Source organism: Olea europaea, chromosome 2, assembly GCF_002742605.1.
Source record: "Olea europaea var. sylvestris chromosome 2, O_europaea_v1, whole genome shotgun sequence".
In the NCBI taxonomy this organism is placed as follows: Eukaryota; Viridiplantae; Streptophyta; class Magnoliopsida; order Lamiales; family Oleaceae; genus Olea; species Olea europaea.
Genome location: NC_036238.1, coordinates 24,986,388 through 24,999,804, shown reverse-complemented (window position 1 = coordinate 24,999,804; position 13,417 = coordinate 24,986,388). Strand labels below are relative to the sequence as shown.

General features: G+C 34.6%; 1 protein-coding gene across 3 annotated transcripts; it reads right to left on the bottom strand.

Moving 5' to 3' along the window:
• Positions 1 to 4,378: 4,378 nt before the first annotated feature.
• Positions 4,379 to 11,492, bottom strand: LOC111367893 (condensin-2 complex subunit D3). 3 transcript variants are annotated; one of them, XM_022988997.1, is made up of 9 exons: positions 9,939 to 11,491; positions 8,743 to 9,483; positions 7,306 to 7,803; positions 6,844 to 6,935; positions 6,667 to 6,757; positions 6,456 to 6,570; positions 6,248 to 6,374; positions 5,995 to 6,169; positions 4,379 to 5,312 (listed from the first exon to the last, which is right to left on the bottom strand). In XM_022988997.1, exons 1-9 carry the CDS (start codon positions 11,415 to 11,417, stop codon positions 4,611 to 4,613), a joined length of 4,020 nt encoding a protein of 1,339 aa, XP_022844765.1. In that variant the 5' UTR covers positions 11,418 to 11,491; the 3' UTR covers positions 4,379 to 4,610. The 3 variants fall into 3 exon arrangements, with proteins under 3 accessions (XP_022844765.1, XP_022844774.1, XP_022844781.1); XM_022989006.1 differs by having other exon boundaries at positions 6,667 to 6,754; XM_022989013.1 differs by having other exon boundaries at positions 5,157 to 5,289; positions 9,939 to 11,492.
• Between the last annotated feature and the right edge of the window lie 1,925 nt (positions 11,493 to 13,417).

Sequence of the window (13,417 nt, the reverse complement as noted above, 5' to 3'; positions counted from 1 at the left end):
ATTGAAATCAAAATTTTCAAATGTGAAGGATAATTGTTATTTTCTTTCTAAAATTTTCAAAATTTTGTTCACATACATAACCATACTGAAGGCTCTTAGGTGTGTTTTTTGGCATATTCTTCAGTCAAAAATGTTAGAAATATTATCATCTTTCAACACAAAAAAATATTGTATCCATGAAATTTACCTTCTTTAGGGTACTTTTTCCTTTAGCAAAACTTCTCTTCATTGAAAATCAATATATTAAAAATTCATTTTGAACTTCTTTTTCTTCTCTTCCTAATATTGAGTCCCCACTTCCAAGTAATCATATGTGCAACTAATAGTTTCTATTCTTGGTGTTTTTGTGTCTAATGTTCCCCATACTATACCAAATGATTCTCTAGGAATTTTTAAAGATCCTCTACCTTCTTCTCCAGTTCTAATAGCTCCTCTCAAGTGTGTATAAGATAAAAATCGAGAACTAAAGGTTTATTAGAGAAGGAATAATGCAAATTCTCCTCAACAATACCAATAATTACAATGGAGTATAAAAATACTAAAAAAAATTCTAGGTAATCCCTGAACTTTGCATCCTATTTCCAAATTTGTTTCCTATCACAAATTGACTTCTTCCTTTAGAGCATTTACTACAAATCTATCTTCATGTGATTATGTTTCAAGAAATATACAGGATACTCTACTAAGTCCAACATAAAAAGTACATTTTTATGATGTGTGAAAACATTGAAAAAAATGATACAAGACAAGTCAACACCTTCTACAAGGGAAGTCAGCTAGTTTTAATTGAGTAATTACTATAAAGCATAAAGCTCATATTACAGTTGACAAATATAAGGAAAGACTTGTAGATAAGGGGTTTGCACAACTTAAAAAAGTTGCTAACACGAAATTGTCTCTAGTATCAAATTTGAATTCAATAATAATTCATTTTTTCCCTCGTGAATAATTTGGATTGGCTTCTTAACAGTTTGATGTTATGGTGATCAAGAATTTTAGGAAGTGTATATGGAGTTGCCTCCTGGAATCAAGGATACCATGTGGTAGAAAGAAATTGTACAAACTGAACAAGTCATTGTATTGGCTAAAACAGTCACCCTGAGCCTGGTTTGAAAGATTTACTAAAGTAGTGTCGCTGAAAATGATGTTAATGAAATAAGAAGACTAAAGGGGATGTTGGCTAGAGAGCTTGATACTAAAATTTAGGAACTTTAGATATTTTTTTTGGAATTGAAATGACAAGATCGAGTAAAAAATTCTCTCAACGGAAGTATATTCTAGATCTTTTCAAAGAAACATGTATGTTGGGTTGCAAACAATGAGATACGCCAATTGATCCTAAATCAGAGAAATAGCACAAACAATAGCCACTATTCGATGTAAAAGATATCCTAATTTTTTTTTTACCATAAACCCTAAATCTAACAGTAATAACTTTGAACCTTTAAGCTACAGAAAGTGGAAAACAAATGGGTTATTAAAATATACAATATTCAGGACCAGAAACGACGACCATCTTATCACCACTTTCTGGCGATGGATGGGTGGATGGCTAAGAAAGAAGTGAGAAGTCAAAAGATGGGTGGATTTACCTTTGCCTTTCTCTGGTTCTTCTCGCAGTCGAAACTAGCACGCACAGGGCCTCGACGTTGTGCTAAGCTTCGGCCGATTCGAATGACAAGGGGGTGACTTCATCGACGGTGGTGAAGGATGTCTAGGTGGTTGTTGACGGCTGGGAGGGAGGGAGGGAGGCGATTCCAGTGACAGAGGGTGGGCGATTTCAATGAGAGACGAATCTACGTTTGAGTATGTTTGGCTTTCACCTTCTTCTTCTTCTTCTTCTTTTTTATTCCCGCGACTCGTCAATTACTACCTGACACAATTTTTGTACAACCTTTTATCTAGTCATATCATCTCATTTAATGGAAGACAGGTATAAGGTATTCAAAATATGCAGAGGGGCAAAATTGTCCAAAATTGTCACAAATTGCCAAATTTGCAATGACTTTAAAAAGAAGACATTTTTGTAAATATAAACCTAGAATTTGACATCTAGTGTAATTTCCACTTATTATTTTTTATTTTTTATTGAAAAATAGGTAGAAGTGGGAGATAGAAGTGAAAGGCTTACCTCCAGAAATTCATAAAAGATGGAAAAACTACTTCAAAAGTCCAAGATCAAAATCAAAGCCACCACTCAAGCGCGCCAACATTTTCACTGGCTTGATTGAGTCGAACTAGCCTCTTATTATCTCTTATTGACCCTTCGACTTTTCAATTGATCCACCGATAACACTTTTACCTTAGTTCCATATTGCATGTTGATTCCATGTCTCTTAAAATTATTTAACACTCCCTGCTTCAATTGGTCCTCATGATCTCAATTTGCAGAAGGTCTATTAAAAAAAATTGCAAGTTCCTCTCGAAATAATCCCTGCCGATTAGACCGCCCAAACGAGTTATGCTCAGAATGTTGGCTTCAATAATTTTATTCAGTTATTGAACTATATATTGGAATTATTAGAATAATGAAAAACAACTGGATAATTTAGATATATACCCTAAATGGAAATCATAATAAAAAGACGTACTCAATACTTTTTACCATGGCGCATAATCTAATGGAAATATTACAAGTATCATAAATTAGATAGGTTCAGTAAACTATTTGACAATATGGGTGCACCAATGAGTGGTCTGAGGTTTTAATTAATTTATTTTAGCATTACAACCACGGAAAAATAATTATAATAAAAATATAATCTCACCATAAAATAAAATATGATGATAAATAAGGAAATAAATATAAAATCTAGATTGACTGAGACATAGCGTTGATAACTAAAAATATCAAGAAAAGTAGGTTGGATTACATGGACGATTTAACCACCATGGTTAAGGCTTCTCCCTAGATTACTTACTAATATAAAAATGTCATCTTCCTCGACCGCACCACCGCCACCAACCAAGCTACTTCACTCCTCACTGAAGCCAATCATAATTCATAACTGTCCTGAAAAGATCCTTATGCAAATATACTAGAAATTGGTTGAAGCTGCGAGTGTAGTGGAGAAGAAGGTATAAATTAATCTTTAAGGCCTTGGAGATAACAGGGACTAATATAAGGAAATTCGGCAGCTAAGTTGAGCAGAGTTGGGAGCATTTAGATGGCGAAGAAGAATATGAGAGACAAGTACCAAAATGTAGAATAACTTCCAGAAACGATAAACAACTTTGCTTGATGTACAGAATGCTTCTTCACGTAAGTCTGCCAGTCACACACATGAGGGTGGGTAGAGTATTTTTTGGCAAATTTTTTTTTTCAGTGAACCCCATATGACGTGAGTATTCCGGTAATCTTCTGTTAAACTTTTTTCTGTAGATTAATTGAATTGAACAATAAACATGCTGCAGAGGGATTATTTAATTTGGCAGATAAAAAAGAGCTGGACATTTTAGTTTTCTAGAATAAATATGGATCCTCTGTACTATGTAACAGTAGTAAGTTTAGCATTAAAGGTTTTATTCTATTTTTTATTTTTATTTTTGGAGCCAACAGTATTTTGGTCTTTCATCTGATTACTAGAAATCATAAAAATCTCATCCACAGTATTTAGGAGTCTAAGAAGTCTAGAACAATTTGAGTTATTACTGAATTTCTGATAATTTACTAGGCGTCTTATTATATAATAATGGCAAGTTGGGTGTACTTTTTTTTTATAATAGATTCTGTGAAAGTGATTTTTATTTATTTATTATTATTTTTTTTTTTCAAGAATTGTGGTTCAAAAGTATGAAAAAGTTACGAGTACAAGTATAAAATTATTTTATTGAAAAAACTTGTGATTAAAAATGAGTTTAAGAAAAATAAACTCTAAAGAATTTATATTTGGTGTAGGTTTTGTGAAAGTGATTTTTTTCTGAGAATATATGATTAAAAAGTATGAAAAACTTATAAGTTCACGTACAAAAATATTTTATTGAGAGAATGGGTGATTGAAAATAAGGGTAAAGAAAACTAATTAATGATAAAGAATCTATAGCAAACAGGGTCTAAATAAGTTTGTTAAAAACAAGTAAAATTTATGTGTCATACAAAATGTTTGAATAAAATCAAAGAATATGAACCCACAAAGCAACACAACGTTGTGAGGTAAATAGAGGTGAAAGTAATTCTCAATTTTTAGGATACTAAAAATATCAAAATTAACTTTTGACAAGCTTATAAGCAATTATAAGATTTGTCGAACAAGAGTTTGAGTTAATGGACAGATGGATGATCGAAAGAGTTCGCGATCTAAATTAGAAACATGATTTCACGAAAAGTAGCGAGCATCCTTAAAAGGATGGGAATCTAGCAGACGCTGCTCAAATTTTGCGAAAGGGGGCCTTCATAAATTTTGAGAAAAAAGCATAAAATTTTGTCCAATGCCATTAATACAATGGTTTCCTATACACTTCAAATCAGTGTACAACAATGTTTCCTCATTGAAAACATTAAGTTTACAACATTGTAAGACAATAAACTTCACACAAAACAGGGTTTATATACAAGCACGAAAGCTTCTCCTGCCTGCATCTTCATCTGGAAACATCATTAAGACAAGGTATCAGTTTTCATCATCAGAGTCAAAAAATTGTCTCCTCCGCAGAGATTCTATCACGTTGGATGGCCGGTCTCCTCTACTCCCTGTTTCCCTCGTGCAAGATTTGAGTTTCGGCACGCCCATTGCACTGAGAGGAGGCGTTGATACGCCCTTACTTACTTCCCTTAGCACAGACCGTGCTGTGGCTGCTGCCAGTGCATCCGCCACCGCTGAAGCCACTTTGGTGTCGCTTTTAAGCTTTTCGGGCAATTTACTTTTGAGGGCACTCGAATTTCGCATCTTAGGATCAGCTGGAGAATAATATGTCTCTGATCTTTGCATTGTAGCAACAGCATTAGCTGCAGTTGACCTCGCCTTTGTTGATTCGTATTTTTGCATGTCGTATACGAGTTCTTTCTGAAGCTGCCGATCAGCAACTAGTAGATCGTCAATCTCATTCTTGTAGTCCTTGAGAAGAATCCTTAGGCATTCCATGAGGGAACCAATAAGAGGGCTATTTTTCCTCTCGAGTAGCCGTTTCAACTCGATGAAGATGGGGATGGTATTTTGGATAAGGCTTTTTCTCACAGCTTGAGTTATGGCTCTTCCTTTAGCTAGTGCTCCGCCACTGTCTCCACCATCTTCTTCTGCATCTGCTGCCTCAAGTGAAGATCCTCGGTTGGATTGAATTTTGATATCTTTGCTGGAAAGAATGACGAAAGCATCCTGGTTTCTCAGCATATTAGTGCAAGTTTACAAAGACGGATTAATGCTTAAGATCTTAGGAAAAAAATAAATTTTGGCATGCAACTAAAATCATGTTTAGCTAAGTTTCAAAATCCCAAGTAAATAAGTTTGTTTTATAATAAATAATATTTTTATACATGAAAGTTGGGGGAAAAAAAGTTTAATTCTTTCAAAGTAACACAAAAATTACTTTGAAAAAATAGTGAGTTACTGTAGACAAAAAATTACTTAAAAAGTAACTTCACTTTTATTAGGCTTATATGGACATTCTTGAGTAATCCAAGGTAATCCGCATTATAGATCACGGTGGATAATCATAGTTCTTCTTAGAGGCACTAGATACAAAAACACCATGACCTCGGTTGAAAAAAAGGATTGCTATAAAAAAGACACCCCCAACAGGCCAAAACAAAGAAAAAGGGAAATGAGTAAAGAAGCTTAACTAAAATTGGAAATACACCATACAAGTAATCACTAGCCATTGACCCATTTACTACTACGAAAAAACTGCAAAATGGTGCTTGCAACTCTGCCTCAGAGATTTTGTAACAAAACGTGTTGAACAACAAACTGAAATTCTAGAATGAAAATGCAAGACCAAGGTGAAATCACTTCTCCAAAAGAATGAGAGATATATAAATGGGTAAAAAAGAATTATTACCTGTAGGACCGACTGCCCAGTAACATCCTCTAGACAGAGCATACCATCAGATGCGGCTGCAAGAATCTCAGCACATACTTTTGCAAAGGTAGCCAGAAGGTGCTCTGGAGCCATTTGTTTCAGCAAAGTGATGTAGATGTGCATCCTTTTAGACCTTGAATTCTCGTCATTACCTCTGGGAAAAAGAACTATCATTTACTCATTATATGTCCAATCCCATGTATAACCAGCTACATGACTAAAACATGCATACCGAATAGAAAAAGGACGGGTTTCATTTCGCAAACTTTGAGCATTACTACGTCCAGTATGGGCATTACAGTCATTTAAAACGAATATGGCTTCCACAAAGCTATTGTAAGCTAAAAGTGGTGCCTTGGCTGCAAAAAATATTGAACAAATCTCGAATCTCAATAATATGTTTACTGTACAAATCCAAAAGTTCTAAATGAAGTTGTAACCTTTTAAGATATTCCCAAAGAGGAAATCGGCTAGTTGCCTAATTTTCTCTGAATCATCAACAAGACACAACAGAAATCGAAGAAAAAGTACTCCCCTCCACTTCACATAGTCCCTCTGAATAAAAGAATTGAAGTTTAATAAGACAATTGCCTTGTAACAGATCTTCAGTAATGGAAAATGAAGAGAAACTGTAATATGATAAAAGTTCACCTGTAATAGTCTGGACAGCAGTATAAATGTCTGCCTTCGCACTAGTTCACATGTATCACGCAGACACTTGGTGATCTTCAACATATAACTGCTGGCTTAAAAGTTAAATACTAAGAATATTGAAGAATTTTCTCAAGTTCTATAAATACAGATAGTACACATGTACGAGGGACTCACCAGTCAACCAAAGCAGTATAACGCACACAAAAATCTGCCATTATTACAACTATATTGTTGCGAAGTGCAGCACAATCACTTTTTTCAAGCTCCTGGGAAAGCATTATCCAATTAATTTAGATTATAAGAATCAAATACAATAATTGGTTGCAAATGCTAATGTGAGTTGAGGGTAAAAAGAGCACTTTTACACTGATATTAACACTGCTTTATGGAATAAAGTGGATTGAAAAGAAAAATTTGTTGGAAATGCTGCAAAACTTAAATTATAACAGAAACTTGAAAATTAAAACATATAAAAAATGAAGATTCTGCACATATATGGTTTTTGGAAAACCTCGCTGGAGTGACCACAATACATTACCATCATAAACTCATATTTATTTGCATCTACTTGGCAGATTTTGGGTTGCAGAAAGTTGTTATGGTATAAAAACAAGGAAGTCTGAGTAGAAACCATGCCTGCACAAATAGGGGAAGATATCGCTTTGCAAGTTTCCCATCAGCAAGGCAGATCTTGCCCATTGTTAGCCAGGCTTGAATGTACAAGGAAGGGGTGGTCTGCTTTAAAGGAAGTGCAGCCCCATGTAATCTATTAGATTTTCGGTCCGAACTCCCAGAAGTGATGATGGTGTATAACACTGGAATAATAGCTTTTAAATCGGCAGAAGCACAGCTAACAATTAATGAGCCAATGGTATATACAGCAGTAATGGACCGTGATTCTAATGTGGATGAGGTTGCAGCTTCTCTTGTTCCTTTCTCACTTGCAAGAGTCTGTGGAGTCAGGAAAGCACTGTCTTTATTTGCATCAGCAATTTTTGACAGGTACATATCTAAAACTTGGGAAGCTTTAGAAAGAAGCTGTTGAACCCATTTTATAACAAGAGAATCAGCTTCCTCAGAATGCAAAGCCTTCCGTTTGCACAGTGTTTTGAGTGCCTTTACATGTGCATTAACCTGCCACAATCACCATCTTATTCTCATTCATGAAGTTATAGTAATTGCAACTTTCCATTAGTGTTTTCTACAATGCAAGAGACACCTCAGACGCAGACCTTTAGTGCCCATGCATTGCATAAAGCTATTTAACAATTCAGTCCTGGACACCCAAAGTAATGGATAATCACATGCTAAAAATTTCCTTCTTTATCAAAGTTGAGTTACATCTGCAATTTAACCCATCACTAGTGACACGCATCACCCTATTAAAGGACGAAACCTCTTGTGCAATTGTTTATAACTAGTAGTGGGAAGATGGATCATTTAGCTTCTTCTTACAATAATTGCAGTAATTGTAATATCAGACATCACTAAGAGCGAAATTCAGGACATCAAAAATAAAATTGTTTAATAATTACAGAAGAATGTGATCAATAATGGTATAGCTATAAATAATACTGCTGTACGATGTAGTTTCCCTGTGTATATAGCAAAGAAACCCTAGGAAATTGAACAGAAGCATTGGCTATATATATATATATATATATATATATATATATTATTGTAATCAATATAATTAAACCTAATTAACCATTAACGTATAATAAATAAATTAACTTACCTCATGATTACATTTTCTTAAACTGAAAGGCATTATACTTACTGACGTTCCGTGTCATTAAATACCATATAAGTGATTGAGTGTTACTTTAAAAATTTTTTTTTAAATATGAATGTATAGAAATTTACTCAGGAAATATATAAAAAAATATCTTCTTACAGCAGATGATCATTTTCTCTATTACCTAGGTTGTCTCAAAATTTAAACACTTAATTAAAGCTTTCTACAAACTATTTTCACATGCAATTCACCATAATGAAGCCACATCAGCTGCAAGAGTGAGGCAGAACAAAAAATTAGTAACAGCAACAACAACAAACTGGACAGATAAATACCTCGGTTGTGTGCATGTTGAACTCCTCAAGTCGTTTGAGAAAGTTATGTGCTAGATCTGCTGCAGGTTCAGGAGGTAGTTCTACAGAGACATTAGAGATTGTTTGCAAGAGAAAGACGCGATCTCCTGCCCAAGCAAGAGAATTAGATTCTACATCCACTATCCCTTCATTCACATCTTGCTCAAGTGGGCTTTTGAGTTCATGAACGGGTTTATACTTGTCAAGGAGCTGCCAATGATGATGGAGGAACTCCCAGTCCACTGCTTTTGGAAGAAATGCTGACACTTCCGATAATAAAAACCAGGCACCAGGAGGTGCCGTCCACTTCTGTATCTGATTGGAGTGGTTCAACCAAAGGGATTCTGATGTCTTTATGATATTTTGAAGAGAAATAGCAATATTTGGCCTGAGTCTTTTCTTTTTCCCCAGGCTTGTGCAAATTTTCTTCACCCAAGGTGCCACCTCTCCGTCACAAATCTCTTTCAATAGTCCTAGAACTCCCTCGGGATATAACAGCTCAATTTTCATATCCAAGCTATTTTTCTTGTCATTTAATTCATGAAGAAGGGATTCATTACATGATGAACTTGTTGATCCAGCATTCGACACCCGATCAAGAACCAGTTCTAGAAATAGGTTCTCACATTCTTCTTGGATGCTAGATTCATTATCAGTTATCAAACGCGGAACAGAATGTAGCCACTCCTTGGCCACGGTATGAGTCAAGTGTATCCTGAACACCTACGAGTTCAAAAAAATACTCAAGAAGGATCTATGGAAGCATGGCAATGATCTTTTCCACGTAGAATAAACAAAAAGAAAACTGCTAAGGAATTAGCAGTTTAGCACACGAGTATAAAAGGAGAATGGTGGCAATTTAGCTGCAGATATCATGAAATGTTCTCAAACTTTAAAAGCAAGTAAATGACAAAAGAGAGAAAAATATGTTCTGCAGATTGACATAATATTCTTCAACAAACATACTCACTCATGCACCCCAAGGCCATTCTAGCTGTCGGCAGACCTCGAGCATGCTATCATACACTAAATACAATTGATAAGATCACTGCATTCAAATTCTACTCCACACACATATTTCATTTATCATAAATTAATTACAAGTAGTTTAACTCCGAAATCCAGCCTAAAAAGGGAACAATAGATACGATATTTGGATAAATAGTAGGTTACTTTACCTCAGATAGAGCAGTAATTGCCACTTTCCTAATGCTAACAAGTGGATCGGAACAGTCCGTGCCAACTGTTTTTAGTAGTTCTTCATCAAGCTCGCCGCATAAAAGAGCCGTCAACTTGGATACTAGAACAAGAGCTGCCTTTCTCACTGCAGCCTTCTCATCCATACAGCGTGTTTGCAAGAGATCATTTAACCCACCTTCAGAACTCATATTCATCTCATTTTCAAATCCCATCACTTCTTTCAACACTGATCTACTCTTCTCGATCCCTGATAAGGAACCCACTAATTGAGCTAAATTTGTCAAAGCTTTAGCTCTAATCCCAGGAGTTATATCTGAGCAACGCTGAATCAACGCCTCTAAACACCTCAGCCCCCATGAACTCTTGAACCCATCATCAGAATCCAATCCCAACGGATCTCTCATTGACACCATTAAAACTGGTATTAAATCAACAGCCAAAAGTCTAAACTGTGCGTTGCCTTGGCTCATCTTGACCACATAATCAGCAAACTCAACTTGATCCTCAAAGTCCAAAGCCTTAACAACCTCCATAATTGACTCCACTGCCAAACCCCTAGGTTCAGCTTTTTCCGGCGCCTTTCTCACCATATGCTTAGGCAAATTCAAAATTGCCTTTTTTATTTCACCTGAATTTCTCCCCATTCCCACCATCCTATTAACCACAAAGCCCAGACCAAAACTCCTAGTCTGTGACTTAGTTAACAAAATTAATGGTGTCAAAGCCTTCAAAACCTCAGCTGCAGAATCCCCCTGATTTCCATGCTCTGCTTTCAACACTTCACTCAAAACCCGTGAACAGAGCTCGCATAATCTCCCAAAACTCACGAGATTCTGGGAAAAGTCAACCGCCATTACTGGAATCTCACATACAGTCTGAATCAAACCCTTCAGACAATCTGGAAACCGGCCTAAATGAACCAAACCCAATACCATTTCCAACCTCTCAAGCACACACAACAAATCTTTGACCTCAAAGCCGCCTTCCCTCTCCTCATTTTCCAAAAAAACCCTAGTTTCCGCGCTGTTCTTCCTCTGTCCAACATTTTTCCTCCCTTTCTTCTTCGCACCCTGGCTTCTCGACCCAGACCTTTCACTCGAAACCCCAGACAGTTTCTTGAACGCTCGACGAACAACACGAAGCAGAGACAGAAAAGCCATGGGAGTGAACAGGGTAAAAACAGGAGAATTTGGGGATATAAGTAGAGATAAGTAAACTTTCGAGCCAAAAAGGGATAAATTAGTGGGCCCGGAATCCATTGCTGAGGAAATAGCATTTGTTAGTGAAGAAAGTGACAGATTCCTTGAAGAAATTTCAGTGCAGAGATTTTCAAAATCGATTGAATCGTTTGTATTGAGAGTGTAGTCTAGCAGTACTTCGAGATCGTTGAGGAAAGAAAGTGAAATTGGTGCTTGAGATTCCAGGTCTGACACTAGTCGGGCTATAGTTTCATCCATGGTAGACACCGAGGGTGTGATCCGGGAGACGGAGAAGATGGGCTTTGAATTTTGGTGGTTTCCCGCTCCGAGACGGGAAATGATAAACGACAAATGTATTAACTTCGGTAAATTACATTCGTGGTACAGTATCTATTTATATATTGTCACTCAAGTAATGATACTCATTTTATTTAATCAAACAAGTATACTTTAAATTTATTTAATCAAGTAATTATACTTCAATTTGTTTTAAATCGAATAATTTTGTCCAATTTCGTCCCCTATATATGGAAGTCGATGAACCAGTAATCAATAATAAATCTCGTCGTTTATCTCAATAAAGTTTTACAAATTTGATGTCAGTCATAATGATTAAGTGTGATGATCATTACTTATCGATTATCACATCATCCAATTCTGTTAATGAAATTGAACAAAGTTGTCTTAATTGAAATTAAATTAAATTGTAGTAACCTAATTAAAATCAAATAAAAAATATAGTTACCTGATTGAAATATATTAAAATAAGGGTGAACGTGGCTTGTTTTGGATAGTTTGTGCCATATTTTCAATTCAGAATATTTTGTACGGTTTGAAATTTTTTTAAATCAGACAATTTTATTTTTCAAATCAAACCAAACTATAATTTGTTATTTGCAGTTTTAGTCCACTGTTTACCTATCAACATTATAATAATATATTTAAAACATCTTAATATATAAGTTTAAATGAGAGCTAATAATATTAAATGTTAAATTACATTCATATTTCCCGCAAGATCCATGAATAAATTATTTTAAATGTTGGTTGCCAAAAGATGTTAATGGAACGAATACGTCTTTCTTTCTTTTTATTTACCTTTTCTTGTTTGTCTAGTTAATGAGTTTTAACGTTTATATGTACAAAGATTGATAGAATTCGAGCTTATTGAGAATTGACGAATTTAGTTCTTTAGTTATTTTAAAAAAGTAGAAGGTAGTAGTACTAGTTAACGAGTTTTAATATTTTCACACGATCAATATACCCTATCATTTATTCTTTCTAGACTACAAACAAGTTCATTAATCACCTAAACACACAAACATTTATTTTTCTATCCAAACCTCAACTGACAAGTGTATAATAAGTTCAAAAATAATAAACAAATAACAATGGGAAAGTAACTTGAATGAAAATCTCGGACTTGCCAAGAGAGAAGAGCGAAAGAAGCAATTTAAGTAAAAATTAGCAGACTAACAAGTAAAAGGTGATCGGTGATTTGCGTTTGGGAATCACATTTTGTTCAACAATGATAGGCAAGTGCCAAATGTTTGAAAAATGAGAATTTATGGTATGGCTTCTTAAGCTTTAGGTTTGATTTGCTATTGTAGTTTTTTATTTTTTATTTGGATTGTCGAAAATATATGTTTCTTTTTTTTTTTTTTCGCTTTCACATGATTTGGAAATAATTTTAATTTAGTTTAGATATTAGGTAAGGATGTGTGTTGTACACATGTAAAATTATGGGTCAATAAAGATGAACCTAATTTACACTACATGATTATTTCAATGGGTTGGTTGTAATTTGTATTGCCTAAATTAGTTTTTTTTTTTTTAAGTGAAAACAGTAAAATTTATAAGTTAGTAAAATTATTTTTTAATTAAAAAATTGTTCAGTTCGATTTTTTGTGATTTAAACCAAAACATTTTAAAATGATTTGGTTCAATTTGAGGAAAAAACGTAGGTCCACATGTTTGATTTGCTGTTTTGCAATTTTTTTGTATAGCCCTATATTAAAGTATAAGTATTGATTAAATAAAATTAAAATACATGATATAGTTAATACTAAATAAAGTACAGTTATCATGAATGAAATTAACCTTCTTACCTATTAATACGTTCCACTGGAAAAATAAATTCTTGAGGGCATGTTTGGCTAAACTTAAAAGAATATTTATAAGTAAATAAAAGTTAAAGCTGCTTAAGAAAATGGTTTTGTGCTTGTTCGGGAAAGTTATTAAAAAATTGAGGTCCAGGT